Source organism: Natrix helvetica, assembly GCF_964273705.1.
Source record: "Natrix helvetica genome assembly, chromosome: 1".
In the NCBI taxonomy this organism is placed as follows: Eukaryota; Metazoa; Chordata; class Lepidosauria; order Squamata; family Natricidae; genus Natrix; species Natrix helvetica.
Window position 1 is genome coordinate 268,912,325 of NC_138548.1, and position 13,010 is coordinate 268,925,334.

The window sequence follows — 13,010 nt, forward strand, 5'->3', positions numbered from 1 at the left end:
TTTCTATCCTCTGAAAAAGGGGACAAAAAGATATTTTAGCTGTTCAAGTTCAACTGTGATTGAAGTTATTCTGATTTGATTTGATTTCAGGTACATAAGCATTCAGTAACCACTTTGGCATACCTAATCAATTCAGTTTGCTTAACATTTTGTTTAACCTCTTACAAAGAGAAACTAAAAGAAATGAAATGAGAAATGTCAAGCAAGCAGGCAATTGCAGAATAGGGAAAGGAATACAACACCAGTTAGCTAATAGAAAATGGATAGTGAAAAGACCAAGTGAGTATCAAAAAGAGATCCATCATTTATTGACTATACTACAACAATCTTTGATTATGCAGATCTTGCCAGACGACAGAATGTATGAAGACTCATGGATATGTCAGAATGCCCAATTATTTTTCTGAGAAACCTTTGAAGTGAAAAGGGGATGTTGCAAGAAGTGAATTTAGAAAAACAGATTCGTTCAGAATAGAATGAGACTGAGACAAGGATACATATTGTCCCCCTATAAGGGCAGAAAAATCACAGAAATGTCTTTGAAAGAGCTACAACTATAATTTGTCCAATTTTTCTCTGTTCAGAACAGGAAAGAGAATATCCCCAGTGTTCTCTTTGAATGGCTGTAGATCTAGTGAAGTTATTTTTTATCTGATATAATTATGGGAGTGATAGGACTTGGTTTCTACCTGTACCATCCTGATTACTATAGGTGTAGGAATTTCAGTAGGCTGCAGGGGATATGTTATTCTTAGAAAGCAGATCACAAGCCTTCCCTATATTTTATTGAGATAGAACAATATAATGGTGATTAGGATTTTCTTTCTTGCTCCTCCAAATATAGACACTTCATTGGGGGTTTTAAAATCCAAATGTCGACACGTATTTACTACCCAAAACAATTGATTTGAGCATTCCTCAGCAAATCTGACTTACAGATGTTTGTTTTTCATGGTGTATATATATATATACGAATAAGGATGCATAAAACTACATTCCAGATTTTATCTTTCCAAATGAGGATTCTCATTGTCCCATCTCAGTCATCCTATCTTAATTGCATAATTGTAGAGACTGCCAAATTAACAGTGCATCTCACTTGAACCTTCTTAACATTTTCTTCCACCACTTTCAACTTTTTGCTTATCATGTCCATTTATTTCTGGTGAGGCAAAGATACAGTATATCATTGTAAGAGAAAATGAAAGCAACATATGACCAACAGGGCATAAGGAAGGGTATATATGGATGAACAGGGCCATTTCTATGTTTGCAAGTTATAGCATCTTGCCCAACTTTTATTGAAGTTATATGAATGAAGCCTATCATCATCCTTGTTATATTATTTATTTGATTGGTAATTTAAATAACAATAAATGGTTAGAATACAATAGCAGAGTTGGAAGGGACCTTGGAGATCTTCTAGTCCAACTCCCTGCCTAGGCAGGAAACCCTATACCATTTCAGACAAATGCCTATCCAACATCTTCTTAAAGACTTCCAGTGTTGGGGCATTCACAACTTCTGGAGGCAAGCTGTTCCACTGATTAATTGTTCTAACTGTCAAGAAATTTCTCCTCAGTTCCAAGTTGCTTCTCTTCTTGATTAGTTTCCACCCATTGCTTCTTGTTCTGCCCTCAGGTGCTTTGGAGAATAGTTTGACTCCCTCTTCTTTGTGGCAACCCATGAGATATTGGAACACTGCTATCATGTCTCCCCTAGGCCTTCTTTTCATTAAACTAGACATATCCAGTTCCTGCAACAATTCATCATATGTTTTAGCCTCCAGTCCCCTAATCATCTGTGTTTCTCTTCTCTGAGAGCAGACTCTTTCTAGAGTCTCCACATCTTTTTTACATCGTGGCGACCAAAACTGAATGCAGTATTCCAAGTGTGGCCTTACCAAGGCATTATAAAGTGGTATTAACACTTCATGTGATCTTGATTCTATCCCTCTGTTTATGCAGCCTAGAATTGTGTTGGCTTTTTTGGCAGCTGCTGCACACTGCTGGCTCATATTGAAATGGTTGTCCACTAGGATTCCAAGATCCCTTTCACAGTTACTGCTATTGAACAAGGTAATGCCTATACTGTACCTGTGCATTTTGTTTTTATTGCCTAAATGTAGAACCTTACTTTTTTTCACCATTGAATTTCATTCTGTTAGATAGTGCCCAATGTTCAAGTTTGTCAAGATCCTTCTGTATCTTAAGCCTATCTTCTGGAGTGTTGGCTATTCCTGCCATCTTGGTGTCATCTGCAAATTTGACGAATTCCCCATTTATCCCTTCATCCAGATCATTGATGAAGATGTTGAAGAGTACTGGGCCTAAAACAGAGCCTTGGGGTACTCCACTGCATACTTGTAGATGCAATTCCATTGACGACTACACGTTGAGTGTGGTTGATCAGCCAGTTACGAATCCATCTGGTGGTGATGCTGTCTAACCCACATTTTTCTACTTTATCTAGTAGTCGGTTCTGGTCTACTTTATCAAATGCCTTGCTGAAGTCCAAGTAAACTATATCGACAGCATTCCTCTGGTTAAATATATAAACTACCCAATTCTCAGAGATTTGGGGCAGTTTACAAATTATTAAAAATCTTTGCAAACAAGAAAAAAGCAAGAAAACTACACAAAATAAAACAAAAGAAACACAATTGGTCAAAAAAACAAAGTTTGTTTTCCCCCCCCCCCCCAAAGGGGAACAAAGAAAAAGAATTAAAGTGGTCTTTAATCATATTCACCAAAAGCCTGGGTGAAAAGCCATATCTTCAAAGACTTTTGAAACACCGATAGACTGAGGGTCATTCAAAAACTGGGATGAACCTCATTCCACAGAGAAAATGCATTTCCAAAGTCTTTTGGCATGGTTTAACTGAAGGAATTCTGACCCTGCCAATCCTCCCAAATCATATCAGCTCGGCAGATACCAGAATATGGTAAGTCATATATCAAAAGCAAAGTGTTTGCTTGATGGTCTCTATAGAATACAGAATAACCCTCACTTATTTCACTACATATTGAGTTTATTTGGGGGAAAGTAGGTAGGTACCAATACGTTTGGCCACATCTTTAGGTTGCAAACTGTTTCAAACCATGGCTACAAGCTGCCTCTGAAAGGTACATAGAAACAAGTAAATCAAGCATGCAAGAAAGTTGCTACTACTTGTGCTGTATTTTTTTTTCTCCCTGCTTGTGACTATTCTGTTTATCTTGTTTTCATTTTGCTTTGTGTCCATTATATATGTCTATATATGAATGTATATTATTCCAGGCTATCAGTAGCATTGACCGGTTGTTTGCCTCCAACACTTACCAGGAAATGTTCCATTTTTTATTTTTAAAGCTCTGCTATCATGATCTCTAAGGAAACCATCTAGGAATATATTTATAAAATGTATTACATTTATATCTCCTATTTTACACAGGAATTCATGGTGATATGCAGTGCTCCCTCTTCCCATTTTACCAAATAACCAAATTATTATTGGTTATTATTACCAAATAAAGTGACTGACCCAAATCCACCTAGTGAATTTCCATGGTTGAGGACAGATTTGATCCTGGATTCCCCTTCTTTTAGCCCAACATTTTAATGAATATAGTTGGCTTTTGATAGCTCCTTCTTAAATTTGCACCAATCAATATAGGAACAAGGCTGTCCAAATGTGAGGATTGTGTAGGTGGGGCATTGGGAGCCCTACTGCCTTCTGAAAAGGTCTCTCTGTTGTTATTAGAAAATAGGCCCTGCACCATAATATGAACAACATAGATACAAAAGAAATGGATCATATTCAGAACAAAGAAAAAGGAGCAAGAAACTAAATCAATGCATTTGTAACTTTTTATTTAGAATTCTTTAGAAGTCTGCATTCCATAAATCTGAACACCTAAGCCAATCAATATGTGCCCATTGTCCTCACTTCTTCTGTGGAAAAAGCTCACTTTCCATTTTGAGGTTGGTGAAGAGAAAGTACAGATAAGCCAGAAAAAGAGTGAGAGTATAGATATCCAGGTTTGTTTCTGACATATACCAGTACCTTTTTCAACATTCTGACTGAGCCCATGTCAGGGTGATTGGTTTTAACCAGATTAGCATTATTTCTACATCCCATCTAAATCTTTGGTTTGGAAGGTCAGTGTCCCTTACTAAATATATGCATACTAATTATGGAAACAAGAAAGAAGAATATAAGGTACATGCACAGACTAAGACACTGAATAAATAAATCTCACTAGATTGAAACAAAGTAGAAGTCAATGAACTAAAGAATTGACATTTATGATTTCACATTGTTGTATATATAGCAAAATACCACACAACTTCCAGCAACTCTTGGCAGTTAATAAGGATTATGAATATACAACATTTTGTACTATTTTGTTTCTAAACTAGACAGTTTAAAATCCCTTTATTAACAGAAATGTTCTATATCCATTCTTTGTAAAACTGTCCCCTTACTTTTAAAGCCATATAAACTGGCAGTAGCTTCAATGAATAAAAACTATCAACATAAAGCATCCGTTAACTCTGTTGGCCATACTCCCTTCTTATGAAATGAAAGTGCCACATTGTTCTCCACATCATATAAGGCTACGTTTTTAGACTAATATTAATCACTCTTTTTCATTTCTTATCATTCATGCAGACACTGCTGTTCCTCATGGACATGTTCATAAAATGCCTGTCAACAATCATTGCAAGTACAAAACAATTAAATTGGAGTCATTCCAGTGCAGTCAATCCTAGTCTTGTAGATAAAAAATGCCTTCTGATAATTACTGTATTTTTCGGTGTATAAGATGCACTTCCACCGACCCAAAAAAGCGGGTGAAAATGTCTGTGAGTCTTACAGAGCAAATGTTGCTGAAGCCCCACCCACCCACCGCTCCCCACCCTTCGGCCTCTGCCTCCCAGCAATTTGCCTTCTTGCAGCAAACAGCCTGGTCAGCTTCAGCACAGCCTGATTTAGCACGAGCAGCTGATTGGTGGTTGGATCTGCCTCCCAGAGCAGCCTATCAGCTGTTCCAGGTTGTGGGAATCACCACCACCACCCATCGCTGCCTCCGCCTATCGCTGCCTCCACTTGCCCCATTTTTGGCCTCCGCGCATCCCATTTTCAGCCCATTCCAGGCCCCAGGGATTGCCATTGCCATCTCCTATCTCTGCCACCTGGAATGGTTGGTGGTGGCAGCAATCAATGACAGGGGCAATCCTCGCAGCCTAGAACAGCTGACAGGCAGTATTCGAGGAGGCAGATCCAACTGCCATTCAGCTGCTCGTGCTAAATCAGGCTGTGCTGAAGCTGACCAGGCTGTTTGCTATTGCTGCAAAGAGGCAAATTGCTGGGAGGCAGAGGCAGATTTTTTTTCTTGTTTTTCTCCCCAAAAGCTAGGCGCATCTTATAGTCTGGAGCGTCTTATAGTCTGAAAAATATGGTAAATGGTGTCAATTCTGAATCCTTACAATCACCTGTTTGTAAAGTTTTATGGTAAATGTCTATGGAGATTCTCTGTCATCCAGGTCATAGTTGTCTCACTTTTTGTTTCAAACGGCAAGTGGACTGTTTTTTTCCCTTGAGGAAGAAGAAAACATTATGCTTCTGATCCAAGAAGCTTCATCAATTGTGGTGGTGAACCTTCCATTCTCTGCACTATCAAAACTGATGAAGCAAAGTATCTTCTTCTTCCTCCCCAAGGGAAAAAATAGTCCAGTTGCCTTTTGAGACATCTATGGAGAATGTCTTCTTCTCAAGGGTAGTGGCTCCAGACCCACCAACTGCCCCTTGAGGCATATCACATATTTCATCGAAGCCCCAAATGAAGAGTTACAAACACCTACTATAGAAGATACTGGTGCCAGAAGCTAACTCCAGAACCAGTGAAATGACTAGGTCATTTTAAAATATATTTTCTCCTTGCAAATGATTGGCCATCATGAAAAATGCATGGTATGATGCTTCGTTTATCTAATGATTTCATTTGTGGAGATTTTCTGGTTCTTGGTTACCCAGCTGAATGATATAGGCCTGTGATGGCAAACCGATGGCATATGTGTCCAAAGTGGCACACAAAGCCATGTTGCCTGGCACATGCAATGTCACCCATTCCTCTTTCGTGTTTCAGGCATGCATGTGTGTGCGGTAGTGCCAGAAACCAGAAGAGCTGGTCTTCTGTTTTCTGGCGTGAGCATGCACACTGGCCAACTGATCAATGTATTCACATGCATGACAGTAACCGGAATACTTGCTGGCCTGCTCACATCCATGCACCGGAAACTGGAAGAACATTTTCCGGTGCGAAGTGCTCCCTTTTTGGCACTTGGTGCCAAAAAGATTCACCAACATTGTTATAGGCATTTGAGTATACTATTGTCCAAATTTTGTACTGTTAGACACAATGTATTTCTAGATCCGTGGTTTGGTAAACTGTCAAATCATTATTATCATAAAAGTCATGTGGCATTATCAGTTCCTAGCCAATAGCAACGTGGTGCATATATTAGAATCATTTATTAAGTATTCTGATAAAAAGAAGTCCAGAAGCCAAACTTGCTAAGATTAAATTGACAGTATTATTCTGCTGAGATTTCTGCTTCAGTAAAACTTGGCATAACTTTGCTGTGGAGAGAGATGCCTGCTGACTACTGCCCACACTTTATAGACTCTCAAAATAAACAAATGGATCCAATCTATACAGCTGTCTGGCACTAAATTTACACCTGTCTGAGTGGAATCTATGTTGAAAAGCAATTTAGATTAACTTTCACTTAAAAATATAATGCCACACAAAGGCATTATTTCCACAGCTTAAACATTCTGCCTCTTGCCTTCCCATAATCACATCGTTTCAGCTTTATATTCAAAGCGTATACACTTTTAACCGGAAATAAATCCCACTAGTTTCAACAGGATTTAACTTTTGGAACTGAAGTGATGTATCTCCAAAAGAGTTTTCTTTCTATGAAGTTTTCTGAATATGCTGTTCCCCTGTTAGTTTCAATTTGTGCATGGCATTTGCCAAAGACAGGAAAGCAAGCAGTATTAAGAATATAATGCTGCTTGCTTTCCTGTCTGGAATATAAAGTATATTCTAGAATTTTTAAAAAATGAAATAATTCTAACTTTTTTCAAAATCACCAGAGATGCAAGTCCTAATTTATTATATTAAAATAGTTAAATAAAAATTGAAAAATGCAGTTTTAGAATAACTACTCAAGACGACGAAAGCTGCATGAGTTTCAGAGAATCCAGAAAGTTTTATGGAAATTTATATGAGTTGGATGTTATTTGAATCATGAGAGATTGGATAAATACAGTAGAGTGATTTTTCAGTTTTAAGTCAGAAAGAAAATATTAGTCAATATATATGTGTGTGTGTATGTGTGTGTGTGTGTATTTGATTAATCCTACTTCCTTTATTTGCTAATTTATGCTTTATTTTGGAAGGACAAACCAAAACTTTTATTCAGGATGGGAGATGAGAAAGATACAGTAGCAAGAACTGTTATGATACAATGGAAGAACAAATATAGTTTAAATCCATAGTATTTTTTTAAAAATGAAACACTGATAAGAACAATAATAAAAGACAACTTTGTCACTCCCAAGAATGCAAATAAACTATCTAGGGCACCAAAAAATAGAAAATAGAAAGAAAAAATAGAATGCTTCATTAATAGTGATTATAAAAGCCATAATTTGCTGGCTTTCCCACATTTTTGTTCAGAGCTGAAATACGTAAAACAAGTGAACAACCTGATATCCCTTATCTTCCTCTTAAATTATTCCCCAAGATATTAGGGATATATTAAGGCATTTTTTTAAAAAAATCACATGTTCTCCTAAAGAAAACTTTATAGCATTTGTCAAAAAAAAATCCTACTTTTAATTCATTCAACTAATGAAGACAGACATTCCAATTGCAGTAGCTTGTGCAATGAAAAGATGCATTATTTAAAAAAATCTATGAATTCATTGGACATTATCTGTCAGAAGGTAAACCACTTTATTTTTTTATCAAACATAGTTTATATTTCCAACTATGAATTAATGGAACTGTTATCAAGATGTTGCCGAACAAAGAAATACTCTCCGGGGCAGCCTGTGTTGTGATTTTTATTTTAAATACTAATATATAGAAAAGGAACCCCCCTTTCTATTCTTCTAAGACAGAAAAATTCCAGAAATCTTACAATACATAGTGTCTCAGCAATAGACACAAACTCAAAACTAGCACCACAGAATGCAACCTGCTGGTTAATGCATAAACTGTATCAGTTCAATGCTCAGCAGGCCCATTCCAATGAGAAAACCAGCCTGCAGGCTCTATTATCTAAGTGTTGCAATGCAGTCATTTTGGAAAATATCCTCTCCAACAAGACATAAAAGGTATTTAGATAACTAAAATTAAATACTTTCAAATTGATGAGCTTCCAGTTTCCTGTACTATATAATCAACATTCACAAGACTTTGAGATACATTTCCTCCTGTAATGTTTGCTGCAGAAGGAAAAAAAGGGAAGAAGGTATTCATGGTAAGTAACAGAAAAGAACTGAAATAATTCAGAGACTCGGTGAAAGACAGGAATATCATTCATTCTCTCCGAGCTTCCTGACACTTTAGCCTCGTAAAATAATCTGATCTTGTGCAGCTTCCCGACTTCATTGAGAACTCAGCAGCCCATCTGTAAGCAGAGGCAAGTTCAGTACAGTAATGTAGTAATGGAGAGTGACGTCAAGAGGCAGGCCTAGGAACCACCTCCCACTTCTAGTTACAAGCAAAGCATGTGACAGCATTCAAGGCTGGAGCCTTCACTGCAGTTTCGTCAGAGGTTAAAGTACAAGTGCAAACCACTGTTACAACCCCAATCATTTCCAAAGCAATCATATGCCACTTCAATTCTTTAGCCTTCTGCACAAGCAAGGGAAGAGAAAAAGTAATCCAGAGATTAACAACACCTTCTAATAATGCACCAAAAGCACACATTAACCTACCAGAAGTGTTTTGGGGATGTACCTTCTAAATTACATATTTGTACTGATGCTACTTAGGTACAAAAAGCTGTTTATTACATCAGAGCTTGCGAAAATAATCTTTGTACATGGTTCAGATTTTCGGGAAATGCTCACTCACTTGGTTTTTTCATATCCAACATGCCAAAAATACAGATTCTAGTACCTCCATTTACATTTGCAAATTTAGAATACACAAGGCCAGACAGCTCAGGTTTTTCTATCATTATACAAAAAGATCCACTTTTAACTGTACCAACTATATTACTAGCTGCAGAATGTCAGATCTTTCATCTGAAAGAACACAACCAGAGGGTTTTGTACAAATCTCTTTAACTTTTCTGCTTGAGGGTTTTGTTGCTGGTATTTTCTGAAAGCAAACACATTTTTATATTGATCCATGAGAGTTTCCTTATTCTTTATCAGGCATCACCTAAATAACCCCTTGCAAGGTAAAAAAAAAATCCCTACTTACAAAATATTCCATTCCTTTTTCTCTAATCCAGATGTCACCATTTTGTATCTAATTCTGTGAAAAGTTCATCCACACCCTCCCCCTCCCAGTCAACACTGTTGCATGACAAACTGGAAAGCTCCAGTACTGGCCCTGGAACAGAAGTGTTCAAACTACAGACTACCAGCTTGGAGTTGGTCCAGCCTGGTTCTGTCTCCCAGATAAACACAAAATATGTTTTGGATGAATTGGTGTGACTTAGACAAGCTGTTCCTGCTTGTCTAGGACCAAACCAGAACGGAGTTTCCCCAGCTTTCTTCTAATCAATTAAAAGAAGAAACCTGAGAGAGAGCAGGAAGAAAGAATGAATACTATTATGTGCCACTCCCCAAATTGGGGCCATTTCTACTTATGGGGAAACCTGGAAGACAAGGGAGGCATGGAATTGTAACCATAGGAAACTCTGCAACAGGACGAGCTATCATGATGGTCTTGAAGCTTTCACTCTAGAGCTCTTCTGCTTCTCCTCATGGAAAGGAATGCAGCCTGCTGCCCTTCCAGCAGGAACCCGCTCGTGATCAGCAAGGGCTGCCAAAAATGCCTTAATCTGATTTTGACATGCAACTCGGTCCAAAAGGGGCAGCAATCTGCAAAATTGCTTATTTGAAGCAACTAAGATTACCACCACCACCCTCACCCTAAAGCTGCGGGTATATAATCAGCAATGACTCACACATACAACCCTAAGACATTAAGTGCTCCCACCAGCAAATCCCTAAGAGAAAATGGAAGGGTGGGGGTGGGGGGGTCAGCATCCATTTATCGTTGTTTTCCCACAGTCAAACTGAATTGCTGCCAATCTTGCCTCCCCACGATAAAAGAAAAAGCAACAGCAAGCCCAAAGAAGGGAGGGGGGAGTAAATAAACATTGTACCCTGTTCTTTTCATTTCCCATGGATAGCACCCTCAGCCTCTCTCATTCCCCCATCCATAGTTTTTAATTCTGGGGAGGGGGGAGTCGAATGGCGTTCAGGTTTGGGGGGAAGGTAAGGTTAAAAGGAACAGCTCTGCAGCACTGCAAAAGCCCAGACTCGTTATCTGGGACACCAGCAGAGTGATCCACTCGTCCACGTGTGAGTGGTGCTGAAAAGTGTTCGGATGGGTTTCCAGAGCAATATGAATGGGAAGAGGGGTGCGCAGAGCCATCCTCAACTTAAGTGTCTCCAAAAGAACGCTCTTTTTTTCTTCTTTTCCGCCGGATCCTATCTAACCTGCAGCGAGTAGGGGACCAGCCTCCCTCCCTACTTTCGTCCATTCCCCCCTGCCGTTTGAACGAATCCGGGCACCCGAAAGGGCCGCGTTCCTGGCTCCACAGCCCTGGATGCATTGGAATGTGTCAGACCGCCGGGCAACTAGCGAGCTCTCCATTTTCCTCTCCCCATTCCCGAGAGAGGAAAAGATCCGCTACGGAAAAAATCAAAAGTCCTTACGCTTACGCAAACAGACACATATACACACAACGCACATTCCGCGCTCTCTAAGGGGGATCACTCCTGCCTCGCAGATCTAAGTCTGCACCGTTAGCACTTAAAAAGAAAAAGGCATGGCTGTTCTCGGGATCTTCTGCACCAGACTTCCAAGTTGCGTCTTAATGCAACCACACACCCCTCATTCCCGGCGCCCCGGATTCTCTGCAGAGTAAATGCGGGCATGCGGCGTCTTTTAATGCTCGAAACTCGAGTGCATGTCAGATCAAGCACCCGCTGCGTAAAACATCCCAGCGAAGCATGACAGATCGGAATCCCCCAGCCCCAAATTTCACGGTGCAGGGAATTTGTAACCCCCGCCCGTTCTTGACAGGTAGCAGAGCTGGGGTCCCGAATGACTCATGGGTTCCGAAGTCCCTGTAGCCGAGATGTACCGGTCGGTGCACAGGGGATCTGAACACACTGAACCCCGCAAGCTTAGCACCCCGTCGCTCCAGGCTCTCCCCCTCCTGGCGACTCCGCGGTCCATTTAGAATCCCGGCCAGTGTTCCGAACGTGCCGGGCGTGGGGGGGGGGGGAGAATTGCGGGTCTCCCCGAGACTAAGCCGGCACTCCGAAGCCCTACCTGGCTGTCGGAGAGATAGTTGAAGACGAAGGAGGAAAGCTCTTCATCCAAAAGCGCGCTGCAGTCCGGCTCCGATTCCGCCATCTTCCTGCTCCTCCGGCAACGGCACGAAACAGCATGCGGCAGCGGCAACACCAAGCACAGTCAGAAACCAGCCAAACCGGGCAGCCGGCGGGGCGAGGCGGAGCCTAGAGCCCGCCGGTTGGAAATGGGCGGCGTCGGTGTCAGAGGAGGAGGAGGAGGAGCCCGCAGGCGGGAGGCTCGTCAGGGCTGGGCTTCGCGGGAGCAGTAGGGCAGAGCGGCGGCAGAGCTGCTTCTTTCGCGCGCTTTGGGCGTCCGGAGCTCCCGCCCTGGGAAGAGGACTTGCGGCCTTGCAAGGGCCGTGTCCGCGCGTGTTTCGAAGAGGAAGGAAGAAGGCGCAGGGAGGCGAGCGTGTAGCCCCGAGGTCACCCAAAGTGCTTGTGTGTGGGGGGAGTAATCTGTCGCCTCCTCGAGGGGTAGTAGAAATAACCCTCCCCGCCTCCTCAAAGGGAAAGAGGAGCCGGGGCAAGTAAACCAGTCCGGCAATTCCACTTCCTGACTCGGCGCTTATCGGTAGTTATCTACTAAAGCGGGAGGTGAAAGCAAATGCGCACATGCTTTGGAGTCCTGGGCGGCTTTTTTGCCGAATTCCGCTCCTTATCGCTGAACAAATTGTGGAGGGGGAAGGAATACTCGGGAGGAGCAACAGCCCTCTTCCACTTCTGGGGACTTCCCTGGCAGCGTTGCCTCAAGAGACATTTCCGTATTTCCCCCTGAAGAAACAGCAGCGATATTAGTTTTCCACACGATGGGATTTATTCCTGAGGCTTTAGCAACTCAGCTATTTTTCTTTCTGAGGATTACCCTGGGTCACAGCCCCAGCGGAACTTAATAGAACACGCATGAGGACTGAAGCAAGCAAAGAGAGAGATTTCATTGAAAGAGATTGCCTCAATAAGATCATGGAGTTCAGATACTTGAAATTACCTAACTCTCTCCCTGTTCTCTTAAGTAATTCCGTCTGGCACGGTCTTTGTAACGTTTTCAAACCTTCACCTGACTTTCTCAATTCTTACCCCGGGTTACTGTCAAAGTGAGCCAATAATCTTCACTCTTAGAGGTTGGGAGTTAAGTCTATTCAGAGTGCTCCCATTTTCACTCAGCCACAAAATAAACATCTGTTATGCTGAGAAAGTCAAAAGCATCAAGTGTCATAATTAAGCCAGTTAACAGATGCTGCTCTTCATGTCCCTCATAATATAAAGAGAACCTGTTGTAAATATTGTTCACACAGATGATGGGAAAGTAAAGTCTGCAGGTAATACAATATGCACTCTCCGGTTCCCCGAATACAATGCCTTTCCCCAGTAACTAAATTTCAGAGTCCTGCTGAGCTGACATATT

The 13,010-nt window shown here is 41.1% G+C and overlaps 1 protein-coding gene across 6 annotated transcripts in view; it reads right to left on the minus strand.

Moving 5' to 3' along the window:
• Positions 1-11,744, minus strand: part of PPARGC1B (PPARG coactivator 1 beta) — a 130,914-nt gene extending 119,170 nt beyond the window's left edge. For all 6 annotated transcript variants that reach the window (XM_081935508.1, XM_081935502.1, XM_081935504.1 and 3 more), the window contains exon 1: positions 11,586-11,744. In XM_081935508.1, coding sequence (XP_081791634.1) covers positions 11,586-11,669 — 84 coding nt within the window. In that variant the 5' untranslated portion in view covers positions 11,670-11,744. The remainder of the gene's footprint in view (positions 1-11,585) is intronic.
• Positions 11,745-13,010: the final 1,266 nt, after the last annotated feature.